The sequence below is a fragment of the Apteryx mantelli genome, chromosome 5 (assembly GCF_036417845.1).
Source record: "Apteryx mantelli isolate bAptMan1 chromosome 5, bAptMan1.hap1, whole genome shotgun sequence".
In the NCBI taxonomy this organism is placed as follows: domain Eukaryota; kingdom Metazoa; phylum Chordata; class Aves; order Apterygiformes; family Apterygidae; genus Apteryx; species Apteryx mantelli.
Genome location: NC_089982.1, coordinates 67,459,123 through 67,476,260, shown reverse-complemented (window position 1 = coordinate 67,476,260; position 17,138 = coordinate 67,459,123). Strand labels below are relative to the sequence as shown.

General features: G+C 35.9%; 1 protein-coding gene across 1 annotated transcript in view; it reads right to left on the bottom strand.

Annotated features, from left to right (window-relative positions):
* The window catches only part of DHX15 (DEAH-box helicase 15), a 50,709-nt gene that overhangs the window by 14,203 nt on the left and 19,368 nt on the right, over nt 1–17,138 (bottom strand). Inside the window, exons 6-10 of the mRNA XM_067298177.1 lie at nt 11,735–11,902; nt 6,280–6,366; nt 4,519–4,668; nt 4,235–4,343; nt 2,888–3,079 (exon numbers count right to left, since the gene is read on the bottom strand). Coding sequence (XP_067154278.1) covers nt 2,888–3,079; nt 4,235–4,343; nt 4,519–4,668; nt 6,280–6,366; nt 11,735–11,902 — 706 coding nt within the window. The remainder of the gene's footprint in view (nt 1–2,887; nt 3,080–4,234; nt 4,344–4,518; nt 4,669–6,279; nt 6,367–11,734; nt 11,903–17,138) is intronic.

The window sequence follows — 17,138 nt, the reverse complement described above, 5'->3', positions numbered from 1 at the left end:
CATCAAAGTCTCTATTCTGAAGGCCATCAAGATTGCCTGAATATACTGGAAGGCTCAACAGATCTTTGTTCAAGACCCAGTGCTGATAGCTCTACCAGGAACCAGTACCACATAACAAATACTTTAATTACAAGCTTTTTTTCCTCAGTGAGCCTCTGTGGACAGAGTGCAGAAGGTAGTTCTGAAACTATACTGCACTAGCACAGTTTAAACAAACATTATTACAAGTCCGCTACTAGACAGAACACACTAAAGTTAAGTCATCTTCCCCAGATGGTATTGTTATCAGCACTGGTATACAGAAAGATATGCAAATGAAGGTATTAAGAAGTCTAAAGGTTGTGATGGTAGCGGTAGTGGTGGAAGGTTAAACCGTCCTTTGGCACTATTTAAAATAAAAATACCAATGTGATAAGCTATGTCTATCATCATATTCTCTTCCATAATCAGATTCCTTCTTACACTAACTTGAATCCAAAATTAGGTTTTAAGATTCCAAGTTCAGACTATGAAAGACCACAAATATCATTGCAGCCAACTTAATTCATGGTCTGTCAACATTCAATAGGTTTTTAACATCAATATTAATTAACAAGAAGTTGAAAGTAGTTATGAAGGAACTTAACTGCATAGAGATCTTAAACACCTCAAAACAGTCTGCCTCTTTACAGAGACCCCACTGCAGATAAAACTAAGTTTTTTGCATGTGTTAAGTTTCAATAATCTTAATGCTAAGACGCTACAAATCCTTTATTTTTCTAGCTCCTTGGGGCTATGTTAGCCTTACCATAATTGAAGTTCAATCTCATTAGAACACTTTTTTGCATCTCACCTGTCCCTAGTAGACGACAGCCCTGTGATTTTTTTTTTTCCTTTAATCCCCCTAAAAGCCCCAAAACATTACACTTCAAGATTAAGTATGTCACAGGAGCTGAATACTAGATGGAATTTCAGTGAAAATACACACTGCAATAGTGAATCACATATTAACAAATCAGAAAGACCAATGCATTAAAGAAAATGGAAATGTAGGTGTGAAATAAACACCCTGTATTTTGGGTCCAATATTTGAAAAAAGATAAAGGGTATTTTAATTTCCAACTCAGGCTAATAAAAGGAAGCTTCAAGTTATTCTATGACTGACTTAACTCACTGTTTTGAATAGTTAATAGCACTTGCTGTATGAAAAAGCTGTATGTATGTGAAGCCTCACAGCAAGACACTACAGCGAATTACAGAATTTACACTTATACAAGACACCCTGACAGCTACAAACCCTAATGTGGCCTAGAAAGCTCTTATAAAAATAGTTTTAAACATGTATGATCATTTAATCTGCTCATGCACTCAATGCTATCCTTTCCTCCTTTCTGGTATTTAGCCCAAACTATTAACATGTGAATTGCTATCCAGAGTCAGACAATCCTTATGCGTACTTAAGAGATCGCAACATACCATATTATATCATGCTGTGGCGGGGGGGGAGGAGGGAGGGAGATCAATAAAGTCTTTACTTTGGAAAATAGCCCTTACAAATACTGTGAATATTTTGTTTTCAAAAAGCAGATTTTTAGTTACTACCCAGATGGTAACCAGCTTCAAGTCAACTTTAAGATATTATTTACCATAATATTAATTGTGCCTCAAAACAAAAAAGTATTATAGGTTGGGAGAAGATAAATAGAAAAAGGAGTAGGCTAAATCAGATGAAGGCATCAGACAAAAATATTAAGACTTACTGTTCGTTAGTAAATTTCTGGGGTGAGGGAAGGCAGGGGGAAGAACAGAAAGACAGGCACCAACCTACCACCACCTCCGCAATTAAGCCTATCATTTAATCACAAAAAATTATTAGATTCTGCCCTGCCCATCTGCTCTGAGTCTGAACAATAACTCTGCAACAGACATTTTAGCTTGTTCTTAAAAACTTTCATATAAATATACTGTAAGACTAAACTGAAATAACAGATTTTACACTTAGCCAAAACATTGTTTCTAATCATCCAAGTTAAGCATGTAACCAGTAGCACATCTGCATTGTGAAGAGTCTGCTAAAAGAACAACAAACCCAAAAGAAACAACAGTAATTATGAATAAGAACAACCCCACTTTCATAATGGATTAAGCCTTGCTGCTTGCCCTATAAAGACTAAGTATAAAATGAAGTAGTTTCTATGTGACTGGGAATTGAAATGCAAAGCTTGTTCACCAAGATTTATCATCTCATCAAGATCTCCTTGACAAGCAGCTCTGCTCTGGCTCAGTGCTATTCACACAATGCAGCAGAGTACAGCTTTGCACACAGATTTATTGTTACAAATACACACCCTCCCCCAAGGAAGGTTTCCTCCTTCCCTTTAAGAGTAAGGGCTCCTCTTCAGCTTCACCACTTAATACGACTGAAAACATCACTTCATGTGTACCTGTACAAGTTTAGCAGTTTAATACAAATTATACTGTAATCCTTTTGGGAATATTGGGATTTATCGAAGTGCAGAGAAATGCACAATACAAAACAGATTTCCCTATCTTAAAAGCAGAGTGGCTAAGCTGACATTCCTGGTCTTGACTATAAGCCTAAAAAGGAAGTTTCTGTTCCACTAGCCTGAAATTCTTCCCTATATCAACTCAAATATATACATACTTTTAAGCAAGTTAAGATCAAACAGATTGACCATTTTATGCATGTTTATTCCTTAACTGTACTAATCATTAACTGCAGGTCAACATACAAATCCATAATGACTAAACCCCTATCTGAAGTTTTGAAACAGTTCTAGATTTATTAAAAATCTCTTTATAATGCTTAGACATTTGAGGTGGAAAACTCAAATTTTCCCCCAAACCGAAGATTTCTATTTTGCTTAACATCTTTCCCTGCTATTACCTGACAACATGGCAGTAATAGATAGGACCTCATTAGAACAGTTGTAGTCACAACTTGCAATAACCATTTTAGCCAGTTGTGGGTCCAGTGGAAATTCAGCCATCATGGATCCCAACTCAGTCAAGTCTCCATCATCGTTTAAAGCAGCTAGATAATTCAAAAGCTCTAAGGCTCTCATCAAAGTTTCAGGAGCTGGAAAAAAAAAAAATTATAGGTGTGTGTGTAGACATGCTAATCAAACTGCTTTAAGTAGCAAACATGAGGAAGCACAGACTACTATAACCTTATTTTTCACTGTCCATTCAACTAAACTCCAAGCACTAACTGTTACCAAATTCATTTATACACATTAAAGACCAGTTAGTTGGGGGGCAGAATCACTTGTTTAGAAGAGTTCTTAACTGGACCAAAAGCCTTGAATGTTTGAAAAGTATTGCTGTTCAAAATTCACACAGGAGTGGCACTGTGCAATATTCAACATCGAAGCAACATCCAGTAGTCCGAAAGTGCTGATGCATGCTCCCTTGTTTCATACAAAATAGATTGAGTATTGTCCTAAAATCTCAACCATGTGCTTTAGATGCCTATAAACTTTCACAAATCTGAGCCTACAAAAACGTTCTCCTAATCCTGCATTCCTCATAAGTGAAAGTATATTACACACACAAAAAACCCAGAATGGAACCCGAAAGTCTTCCTGCTAAACTCGCACATACACTGTATAGCATGAACAAAGAATGCAGTTCTGTAATACTAGTAAAATGTTTACAGATTATAAATATTATTTTTATTTTAGAAATAACACATTTGATTTATCCATACATGGCTGATCTATGTTTTTAATTAGCAATATAACCCAGCTATTTAAAAATATATATGAATGGTAAACACTGTTAGAACAGAGGTGTACATTAACTTTATAGCTTGAGCCAAGAAACATGTATTCAGCTTTAAAAATGCTAGCCAATTAACATACAGTTGTTAATTGATATGTAATTAGAATGTGTAATCAAGGCAGTAAGTAAAAAAAAGCTTCAAGTTAATAGGTTGTCTAATGCACATAATTGTGTCTTATCCTCTGCAGGTTAGGGACATCCAGTAGATTTCTTGGTTCCATTAAAAGCTCTCATGCAGACAGCAACAGAAACTTTCTTTGATAAGACACAAAAGCACCAAGTTTCAGGATAAGTGAAGAATTTCCTTAAGGATTATGACAAAAGCAGTGCAAAAAAAATTCTCTAAAGTTTACTCTAGGCTGTTATTGCATAAAACATTCACTGAAATTAAAGTTTTCTACAGTCAAAACAAAATGCTTACAGAAGGCAAGATAAAATATGATGCAAATACCTGGTGGGTCCATAAAATCAAAGTGTACCAAATCATCTATACCAAGCTTCTTGAGCTGCAACACTACAGATCCCAGGTTAGATCTCAGAATTTCTGGGTATGTGTTGTCCTAGGGAAAAGGAAAAAAAAACTCCAATAATAAAAGAAATGTACTTTGCCTTTTCCAGGAACTTTAAACTATTTAAACATTCAACTTCTAATTCTGTTCAGTAGTGCAGCATTCCACTTTCTGTATCAATACAAAAGTTCTTAGAGACACACACACAAAAAAAAGCTAATCTTACCTGCATTTCAGTCTTGTAAGCCTTCTCTGTATAAAGCCTGAAGCACTTGCCTGGTCTAGTACGACCAGCACGGCCAGCTCGCTGCTGAGCAGAAGCTTTACTAATTGCAGTCACCAAGAGAGACTCCACCCTGATACGAGGATTATATACCTATTTGAAAGTGGAATCAGAGCAGAAAAGAAGAAACACCACTCATGGATAAGAATGCTATCTAAAAAACAAGGCGGCTTTAAACATGTTTTCAAACACAATTTCTGACAAGGAAATCACAAGCAATTGTACATATCTGAAAGGAGAGGGAACCTCCCCCCCCCCCCCCCCCAAAAAAAACCCTTTGGCTACAAAAGCCTTTGGATCAGTGACAGAAAGCTTCAAATACAACCGCATAGAGAACAGCATTTGCTTTTTTCATTTGTTGGTATCTTCTCCTGCCAGGCTCCCTGTACTGTTTAAATGTGTGTATTTTTAGATAAGATTTTCATGGCAGAACTAATATGTCCAATTTGTTCTATAGAGTGCTAAACACACTCTTGATACTCAAATAATTCCATGCAAAAACAAGTCTTCTTGATGGAATTATAAGGCTGAATAATCTTGTTCTGGAGGTCAGAAAAATCTAACATTAAGGTTTGAATGCAACTGTAAAATCATACTGATGACAAAGCAATACTATATTTCAAGGACACATGTAATCTGCCACAGTACAAAATATATCCTGGAATTTGCAGTAATGTTTCCATTGCAGTTAAACACAAACAGCAGCCCTGCCAACCCATTAGGGCTTATAGAAAGGAAGATACTGTAAGAAAGACGGTAGTCAGAGAGCAGATTCAGTTGAAGACTTTCTTTGGTCCATATTTTAACACTATTCCCCTAGTATGAATGAGTTTAAAAAAAAAGTGCTCAAGAACTTTATTTCTTCACAGAGAAGATTTTCTTCTAGCATAAGAAATACTGGGGGGAAAAAAAGCTAAACCTAAGTGATCATTGTAACTTGTGTATGAAGATGCATCTCTACTCACATTCTGCTGCACCTCTCATTGTGCGATAATTAAAAGGCTGACAAAATGTACAAATACTAAAGGAAAAGTCTAAGAAATCAAGTTATGAAGATCACAGTTGGTGAAAGAACTAAATGAAGCTGAGAGACTTGTAATCTATTCTTTATTCAGCTCTTGGTTTGACTGCGAGCAGGCTACTTCAGCCCCTCTGAACTTCCCATGGTGTTCTGAGAAATGCAATACATGCTCTATCATGTAGGATCTTCAGGGCTGCAACACCACATGATAGGTAGTGATGAAAAAAACAATACTAACCTAGGTGTTATTTCTCTTCTTATTTTAGTACTGAAGTTTTCTACACTGACATGACTTAAAACAAGAGGTGGCTTCTGCCACCAGTTATCTTTTACTTTCAGATGATCTTGGCATATTTCTTGGTTCTACTTGAGCATTCTCAAACACAGACATACAGTGCAAAACCATCCTCCCAAAAATATCCAGAAAATCCGTATTTCAGGCCTAAATCAAAATCCTCATATTTAGTTTTTTTAAAAACTAAGATACTTCTGCACTGCAGTGTTCTGGACAGCTCGGTAAGTTTACAGACTAAGTGCAAGCCTACTGTAAAGAAGTAGAAAATTCAAGCTCAAGATTTCAAATAAAAAAAGACCTGTGTTTACAAAAAGAACAGTTACCTGAACAACCCAGATGCCAAAAGTCTTTTCTACTCTGAGGAAATAGTAACTGAAGTTGCATTTACCTTTTGTTTCGCAAAGCCAGGATCAATCACAAACACAACACCATCTATTGTTAATGATGTCTCAGCAATGTTGGTGGACACAACAACCTGTTGAAAAATAAAATAGTATATGCAACCACTTTGTCATGAAGTGATGCATGCAGATAGATCCCTGATTCTGTCTTTACACAAGCTGGGAGTTTTCAGCATTTTCTTTCACCTCATCAATAACCACAAGAGCTGTCCTCCCAGACTTTTATAGGACGATCAGAAAACTATGAACTTCTACTGACGTCAGTGTAAGTTCTGTCCACCATGTTTCTGCTCCCCTATTTCTCCATTAAAACTAACACTTATTATATTAAGAAACAGAAGAGCATATATTTTACTAATTTACTTAATATTTTACCCACATCTTCAGTACAAAATGACAAGTTACATTACGTCCCTTTGACATCTTCTGTTAATACTGGTTTTATAAACTTTTTTCTTTTTAAAGACCAAGTAGGGCAAACTGGTCAAAAAATATTAAGTCAAGGCCTATATAAATATACTTAGATGAGTACATTTTATACACAGATGCTTCTCCTCAGTTAAGCACTCAGTAAAGCTTTTTGTTTCACACAGCAGATATTAGCAGCAGTCAAAAAGCAGACATACACCTTTTAATGTCTACATTATTTTACATTTACCAGCAGTGTAGTATGCTTTTTTTATTTGGTTTGAAATAAAGCAATCAATACATTCTAGCTAAAATCCTGAAATTTAATTTTACCTTTAATTATCTGATATTCAAATATCTTTATATATTTTGGAGGTTGTGTTTTCAAAGTACTACAAAATATCTGAAGGTTAAATCTCATACAAAAATTAAAGCAAAGGGGATAGCTGAGTTCTGAGGCATTATTCACTGCCATTATGGCCACAGATGCAGTGTACCAGTCTACACAAATCCTTAGTTCTCATTCAAATAGTGACCATATTAAATTACATATTAACAGAAAATTTAAATCAGCTACCTTAAGGAAGACCCAAAATTAGTTTGGTACATCACCAAAACTACCTAACTTTCACTTCTCAATTTCAGAGCATTCCATCATAACTGTTTTCAGCAATTAGAATTTGAGATCCCTAACAATTTGTTCAGAATTGCAATAAAAATCAGTGGCCAGACTAGATGTATAATTCTGTTCCGATCTTCCTTCCTTCTGTTCACTTTGCCAGTCAGCTGCCTATTACCCCAACTCATCTCCTCTTAAGTAGACTTAATATCTAGGCTTGCCCAAACGCTACTACATAATCAAAGCAATACTTAGTTGGAAAAATATTTGAAATCAATCTGGAGTTAGTGTTCCACCCTGAAATGACCTGCTATTTAAAATTCTTCAAATAAAAACAAAACAAAAACGAACAAAAAAATCAATTCCCTTCTCATCCACAGGTAAGCTGCACAGATTAGTCAGAGACAAAAGCCACAAACATATCAACACAATTAAGTGCTGACACAGTAGCACGATAGATTTTCATAAAAAATTTGCAAGTCATTAAAGATGTAAATTGAACTAGCATTTCCATGTTAAAACGATAATTAATCCACATTCATAACAGTGTATGCATGCATGCCATTCAGCTTGCTGTTGGAGAATAACGCAGTGTATCTTATCTAAAACCTCTCAACTTTTTCTGAATATACTAATGCATGAGGCATCCACATCCACAGTCTTCAAATACCAATTATAGAGCAGTATCAAAAAGTATTGGTCCCACTTTTACCACCAATTTCCAGTAGGACACGGCAATATTGAAAATTCAACACTGTTAGTGTACTTAGTCCACAAAGGCCCAACAATTTAAATTGTACTCAAGCTTATTTAACTTGTGCTCGAATCAGGTGACACTTTCCAAGAGTAAAGAAAACCAGTTATTCGCATAAGAGGACAGTGTTTTATACATATCTCATTTGTTACATTGCTTAAGAAACTTAACTAACTAATGTAAAAACTCACAAAACTCAAGAAAAAGCTTGGGGAAGCTCCTCCACATCTTTAGAGCCCAAATCAAAAAAGAGTTACTTGGAAGTCAGAGGAATGAAATTAGCACTTGATTATGTAAAATAATAAATTGTACCTAATTAGCTTTAACTACAGTTTTTCAATTACAGAAATGGTTATGTTGAAAAGGTTCTTAAGTATCAGATTAGCAGTCTAATACACTGAACAGGTTTAGAGAATAATTTAAACAAGTTATTTGGAATATTAAAAATCATATGTCTACATATAATGGCATTAACTAGTAACCCTTAAGACTAGTGAAACAAACAGAACAGTCCGGGAATTCAATTCTGGCATACTTTTCTGTTTATACATGACATAGCCAGAGTTTTTTCTCATCTATGCCAAATATGGTAACAAAACATTCATATCTGATTTGCATTGAGATTAAATAATCATACAATGAGATTCAAGGTACCTGCAATAGCATGCACAAGCCTCAGATGAATCACAAAAGACACTAGTCAACATCAATGCTCCTTTTCTCTTCCTCCCACCTCCCATCTCCTATTTTTAAAGGACATGTCAACCATCATAAAGAGAATACAAAGGAAAAGCCCAATCCCACTTGGGATTTACTGTTGGTTAAAAAAGAAAACATGCTTCTGACTATTTTCTCCCTGCAAAGAATATGGTCATGATTGGGAACGACCACCTTCTGGCTGTCAGATGCAACAGTGGAATGCTTAAAATACCAACTCCAAACTTGAAACTTTAAACTGTTAAATTTTACAGATAATTAAGCAGTGGTTTATTAGCTTTCAAAGCCCTAGAAATAACACATAAGATGCTCTGCCTCTCCCAAGTTAAACAATGGACTATACCTGAGTAAGTAACTAGCATCAAATTCTGTACAACAGACTATGCTGATAATTCCTTTCTTGGAAGTCAACAACTCTTTCACAGTTAAGGGAAAAATCTTCAAAACTGAATCAAATATAAGCTGAATGGAGTCAGTAGGCACTCTAGAAAGATCTTTTAGAGATAAAAGAAGGCATGACTCACTGGTAGACTGTATAGCAAAAATACTTTTGTGTTCATTTGTTATGTTTGCATAGTTATATAGCTATATAAACAAATGGAATCATTTGTATCATTAGCTACATACTAATGACCAAAACCAAAGGACAACAGCGCCCTTCAACAACTTAAGAGAGGAAAACTGAGTTAAAGACTATCAGAAATCCAGTACGTGAAAATTCAGACGTAATGGTGGGTAGTGAGTAAGTGAAAAAGTGAAAGTTAAAAGCGGGTAGTAAGGTCCCTGAGGAAGGCAAGAGATGATGTTTTCAACAGGTTAGAGGCTAACACAAAGTATGATAGATGGGGAACACTTCCAGCAGATAATCCAAAGGGATATAGAAAGTTATATCCTCTTGTATGACATCCCAATACAGTGAGGGTCCTGGTAAATTCCCAGGCCCATTTTAAATTAAGAGTAAACAAGTCAGTTACTTGTGGCAAGTGGGGGAGGAAAGGGGAGTAGGAAGGCTGAGTCATCATCTTCATCTTCCTCCAGAGGAAGAACAAAATACTCTGATTAGCTGTAAATAAAAAAGCATTTTCATCTTGTATCTTAAGCTTTCTTGCAGTAATAGCTGATCTTCCCTAGAATGTGTAAGGAGAGGACAATAAGCTAAGTAATCAAGCAACAATATTAATTTTTACCATTACTATTACTGCAAGATGCTACACAACTTCTAGTATCTTACTTTTCTTTCACACAGTTAAATCTCAAGAGATACACATTCAGATACTGCTTAACTTAGTTTTCATGACCATTACAGATTTTGAAATGATTTGGACCTACTAATTCTTTCCTCAACAGTTCTAAAAACTACATTTAACTCCCACAGGAGATGGTGCAAAAGCAGGCATCTTGTTAGATAGCAGAGGTCCAGTAACCCAAGGTCCTACTTCAAATACCTTGATTGATAGAAACCAACACTAAAAACATTTAAATAATTCTACAAACTACACAAGTTTCCACTTATTGCTAGATTTGCTATGCAGATGAAAAAACAAAAACCAAAAGCCAGAATGTGTTTCAACCAAAGCACACAAATATAATTTAAACTACAGTGAAGAGGCAGTACGAAGTACCTTCCCTCCTGCCTCTTTTTAAACACGTAATGGCTTCATAGGTCTGAACCTGTTGCTTACATGTTCTATGCCTGCTTTTGCCAACAGTTTAAAACTTCCTAGCCTAGCAATTTTTATTGTAGTAAAAATAGCTGCTACAGAGAGAGTCTTGCTAGACACTAGTACAGGCTTTGTCAGTTCAGCATAATGAAAGCTACATACTGCATCTGTTATCCACTTACCAAGAAAACCAGAAATGGCCTATTTCAAAGCACACTTTTAAACATAAATGGAAGTTTAATGAAATACACAGCTATCACTTGTTCATCACTGAGAAGCAATTTCATTCATTCAAGTCATTTGCTAATACAATCTTGTTGCAGCATTACTTTCATGATTTCAGATTGTTTGCTTTCTGCAATCAACTTCAATATGAAAAAAGAGGATCATTTCACAAAATTTAATAAGTGATTTATTCTTCCAGAACACTAGGAAGTTGTCACTAGTATTCTGCATGCATTGTACTACACAAAAAAAGGAAAATAATCAAGGAACAAACCCTCCCTAGAGCAGACAGTATGATTCAGCTTTGACCTTCAAAATCTAACTTTGGAAATGTTAGTTTCATATAGTATTAGTTTAGCTTGAAGAAGCTCTGTTGAGACTCCTTCCAAATTTTCAGTTTTGGAGAAATACTGACACATTCCTAGTGTGGTTTATGCAAGCATTCAGCAAGTGAACTATTAAATCTTACACAACATATTCACTAACGCCATTTCACAAGTTTATCAGTTTCTCGATCCATTTCAACCTATGAAAGGAAAGCACCCCAACTCCTTGCTTATTGCTTCAGAAAACAGGAACCTCTGATACATTTGTTTTAACTTGCACCTTCTCTTAAGCCTCGAGAAAGAGACAAAACCTGCCTGACAGCATCCTCTGAATAGATGACCAATTCAGTTTCTAAGAGCATGTCTCAGAATAATTGCTATGAAAAAAAAAATCCCATCCCTCCACTTAAATCATGTGGTTGTCAAATTCATTATCTGATTTACCTTATTTCTCACAGAAGCTTATGTGACTGCTATTCCCACTCAGTTCAAATCCTTATTATTTACAGATGGACATCACAATTTCGAATTGCACTAAGAAAAAGGGTTATCTAAAAATCTAAACAGGATAAATATTGGATTATGGTATTCAAGACTTCATAAAAAAAGCTTTCCATTTGTTGCTGTCCAAATTTACTTAACGGCTGAAACTCATATTTAATTCAACACAACTGTGAGTAGCTTGTTACTGAACAGCATGCTAAAATAGAATACATTTTTTATATTATTTACCTTTCTTCCTATTGCCCCATTTTGCTTTTTTGGTGGGGGAGGTTCAAAAATCCTTTGCTGTTGCTGTGGAGGAAGGGTAGAATACAATGGAATGATTTTGATGTCACCAACTTCAGGACCCAAATCATCAATTTCACGTTTTATCCTCTTGCAGGCTTCATCAATCTCCTACAAAACAAAAGTATTGGTTAAAAGAAGCCCATGAAAACGGTAGCACTTTATTTTAGAGCACCTTATGACAATCACATTAAGTCTAGATGCAGAAAAATAAATTGCAATAATTTTTACTAAAAAAGGGAGGGGGAAAAAAGGTGGTTGCTGAATTTCCATTGGATTTTCCTCAACACTCCAAGATGCCTCAGCTTCTGTACTCTAATGAACAGTCTAATTTGCATTCAACACCCTTTTTCTTTTAGACATGTTTCCTAATTAATTCCCTACAAATTGTACTAAAATTGAAAACTCTCACCCTGGAATATTAAACTGCATTCATGACCTTTTCAATTTTCACAATCTAAAAGAAATTGATGTGCAAGATATTTTAAATAAGCCAATTAAGCTTTAATGTCACGTATCACTAATGCAATTACATGGAAGATTTGCTTCATTGTACCTAATGAGAACAAACACCTTTACAGTATAAACATGGATGCTCAAGAACCAAACCTCTCAATCCGGCATTTCATATTTTTATTTTAAACTTAACTGAAATCCCATTTAAGCTTAAAGTCAAAACTACTCTGAAGAAAGATTTTTTCATGTGCTGATCTTAGTATTTTCTACAGTATTTGCAGGCCCATTTTCTGACTGACTTGATAGACAAGAAAGTTTAACCCTGCCTAATCATTTACAACTCAGTTTCATTTTAAAGCTACTGCACTTATGTTGGGTGACCTGTAACTATGAAAAGATTTAATGAAAACAGAAAACTAAAGTGCACACAAATTAGGGCAATGAATAACAATTCATTAAACTTCAGCTTAAAAATTACAGTGCCGCCATTACTATGACCAAGATGTACTCTTACCAACTACTGAGATTTCAGCTGAACCACTGATGGGAGAATGAAGTCACCATTAGCAGAATCAATTTAGAAAAAAAGCTGAAAATGGCTACAATATATACTCCAATAAACAGGCTAGATCTCCCTTACGACGAATTAATCATCAGCCTAAAGTTAAAATGATGTTCAAGACTCAAAACCACATGCAAACCTTCAGGTAATCTAAAGCCTCTGTAAAATTACTGCTTTAAACAGGATTTAGGAGAGCAAAATCAGCTTCCCTTTCAGAATCTATATATTCAGACAGAACCTAAAGTAAATCTGACAGATTTGGGAGTCTTTTTCATTTGTTCTTAAAGAGACTTTCCAGTTTTTGCTTAATAGTATTCAGTAGAGTGCTTTAAATAAGCACAAAAAGTATAACTCATGTTCTGTATTGACCAGTATATAGAATTAACATAAGCATGGCAAAAGAAAGGCTACATGACTATCCCCTTTGATGTCAGAGTCCTTTAATAAGGCTAATGCCTTCTCACATTATCTTGCAAATTTGAATGAACTGCAGGTATTTACAAAAAAAACTTTTAAAGGTGCACTTTGCCAAGAAATCCAATAAACCTTTCATAAAATATAAAAGGTATATACGAAACTGAGCTAGAATGCCCCCTACTGGTTTACTAACAAGAAAAATTTTCTTTAAACAGATGGCAATATCTGGTATTCTGCTGACAAACTCTTTCTGAAAGTTCATTAAAATCCTCCCAGTGTAAAAGAAAAAAACCAGCTTACCTGACAGACCATACACAGTAGTTGAACAGATTAATACTTTCATAATGGTGAGAAAAATAAAGTATTTCAAAGTAAATAGTTTGGCACACTGTGTTTCCTTAAATTTTCACCTAGTCACAAAGTCTTGATAAACTGGTATTTGTGCATCAGTTAAACATTTTTGAAAGATAAACTTTTTATTTTAGTATTTGGCTTGTGTTTTAATACAAAATTAAAATAGCACAGACATTAGTTCCTGCTCTGAACATCACTACATTCTGTTTCATGGAATTTGAGCAGATTACACTTGTAACTGGAAAAGCTCTGAGGCTGGGCAGGAGGCTTAATCTTCAACACTAATGACTAGAGACTCCAGGATAGTTTATACTTAAGATAGAATACAATACAAGCAAGCAATCAGTGATAAATGAGAGCATCACACTCCCCAGGTCACGTGTGTCCACAGCTACGTATCAGCTTTCAGAAGAGATAGTGTTCTTTCTCCCTAGAGTTTCCCAATGTAGTTTAAGTATCCCTAATCAGAACTCATTAAAATACTTCAACACAGAGATGACAAATGCATATATAATCATTACTCTCTGCAAATTTGCAGAGATAACTATGGACCTTTCATCATATGCTGCTGAAAGGAGGATGCCAGTCACCAAGTGCCACTGAAGCTCTTTTAGAGGCAGTAATAAAAAAGAACCCAGTAGTACTGAATTGCTTTATTAAGTCTGTGTTTGGGGGGGGGGGGGTCCTTGTATTCAACACCTTGCCAGGTATTTTATCTCTACATCAGTTTTATCCACAGCCACCTGACTTTCATCCTAAGTTTCACCTGAAGAATGATATTTAAGGACCCTCCAATTACAGCATCACACTAAAACTGAGATTATGTCAGAAACCATTCCAAAAAGCTATCCAAAATTACACAATCTAAGACATGTGTAGCAAAAATAGCTTGAAAGCATTAAGCATTCAAAGTTAAGTGTCAAAGATTCCTTTGCATCACCCGAAAACATTTAAGTCTAGAAATATGAGATATGGTTGAATGCACAATCCTAACTTTAATCCTCTGAGGACAAGTTACAATAGCCTTGAACTACTCAAGTATGAAAAACTTTTCTTACAGATTTAAATATTTGCACACCATCTTTATTACTCCAGGTCTATTACACAGTCCCTTGAAAAGGGATTACTACGTCAACCCACATGTAAGAAGAGGTGGTTCTTCTTGGAGGAAAAGAAAAAGGAAGGTAGACTGAGCTTGTGCTACATTTAAATTATGCCTAGAAAAACTCCTTGAAGTCCTGGCTACTTGAGACAGAGGATACCAGGGTACTAGCAACAGAACTAAGCACAGGATCAGAGGAACCACAGTTAGAATTGAGTTCGCCCGGTGTGTCTGTACAAGGACCTGCTCCAGAATTAATCAAAGAAAGTAGGTCTATTGTGCAACAGGTGCCAGACACAGGCAATGCTGAAGTTAGAGTGAATTTGATCCTAGTTCCTTAGGAAACTAAGGACCTTTTAGGAGTATTTAGCTCCCAGTAAAATTGTTGTAAATGAAATTGTGCAATGCATTCATCTGAAAAGAGCTGACCAGAGGTAATCAGCAAACAAACCACAGAAAGAAGAAAGGTTACATGCTAGCCAAAATGCTCATTTATCTCAAGCTCCACACACTTTCAACATACTATACCTATACTTCACCACATCTAGTCATTAGAATTACCCTAGCCAGCAGTCTACCATTTATATCAAAGTTCTCAAAAACTTCTTGCTTGATCCTGTCAAAACGTATTGATGATATACTTACGGCACCTATAGTTCAGCTGAAATACTGTGGAAGCTAGATTCAGGTAGCAGATAAGAGGTCTACAGCAGTATATTTTAAATATTAATGTGGAGTTCTCAATGTTCTTCCATGCACTCAGCAGCATAACCTATTCTACTTGGATAAGCTCCAAAGACACACAAGCATCAGCAAAGAGAAAATATTTCTTTTTATGGATACTCAAGTGATCAAGGAGGTAGGTGGGGGGATGGCAGGTGGTGGAAGAGACACCACTGATTTTCCTCAAAGTGTCTGAAAACCCCTGCTGCATTCCTGCCTTCTTTACCCCCTTAAGCTCTTCAGGAATATTTTTCAACTAGCAAAAGTGAAGTCACCTAAACATCCAAGCAAGAGTCAACACTTTATTTTGTACCTACAAATAGATAAAGATGGTTTACAAAAAAAAAAAAGAGAGAGAGAGAGAGAAAAGCATTAACCAAGAAAAGAAAAATCTGACTTTAAGTGTCCAAATTTAAGATAATTTAAACATTATTCCTTCCAAGAAGTTGGTGTGATTAAGGCTTGTTTACACAAAACCCTGAGCAGACTTCTTGGTTGTCAAACCACTGGTTGACATTGGGCAGTATTTAGAACGCCTGTCAAAAAGCAATTCTGAGATACCAAAAGAGTTCAGAATGTCAACTGGATTTTCCATTTTGTGCCACAAAGGTCAGCAAGGCCTAAGCAAGTAGGAGAGCTTAGCTGCATCTTGTTTTGGAAAAAAGAAGCAAGAACAAGGCAAGCAATTTCACTCTGATTTATTAGAAATGGTAGGGGAGACATCTATTTTCACAAAGCAACAGGGAGGTGACCTGTGCCTCCTGAATCTGTCCAGACTTTTACTGCATCTTAACCCACCTCCTCAGGAAGCAGGCTGACAACTAGTGCCACTTCTCCCAACCACCCCCCACATCCCCCAAGCAAAAAAACCCCACACACTATCAAGAAATCAAAAGCAGTGCTTTCTTTTATTTTCCCTTCTTATGGGTGATCAATATGCCTACAGGTGGAACAATTGATATTATTAAACAATTCAAACTGACACAGAGCAGAACCTTTGCTCCAGTGAAATACTGAAAAATTTTGATGTAATTGTACATAACTACAGGCACAAGTAGTCAAAAGCCAAAACAGCACACGCCAAGTCACACACTCTGCCATAAACAATGTTAAATACTATAGTAAAAGTACACAAAACATGCACACATTCTGGAAAAAGGTTATAAATGCTGTAGATTGGTGGGAGGGGTGTATTAAGTGTAGTAACTGAAAGAAATGAAAGAAAATAAAACCAAACAGGTATGGGTGCTTTAACCATTAAAGACCATCCACTATCCTCCCGCAAAGACATCTGATATGCTCATCTCTCAAGTCAAGAGAAGGTAAGGTACACACCACACTTTAAAGAACTGGCAAAGAGCTATTGAGATATCTTCAGTCACTCAGAGAGGGCTATGTAAAGTACCATTTTCTGCACTGTAATATGAATCTTAAGAGTAGAATTTACCTTTTATTCCAGATGCCCTTAATGTCAGATGCAGCAGCTGTACTGGATAGCAAAAGAACCAATTGAAGCATGTTGATATAACTGTCTCTGATCACTTTAATGTAAGGCATATCTCCAGGTGACACAAGGAGCATGCTTATTTCACCGTTAAAATTTCTGAACTGTGACAGTAGCAACAGACCCAGGTACCTTATCAACACTGGGATGACTATCATATATACTGACAGAATCCTTCAGGCTGAAGTCAGTACTACCAGCTATATTCAAGTTTGAGGCAACTTCCATA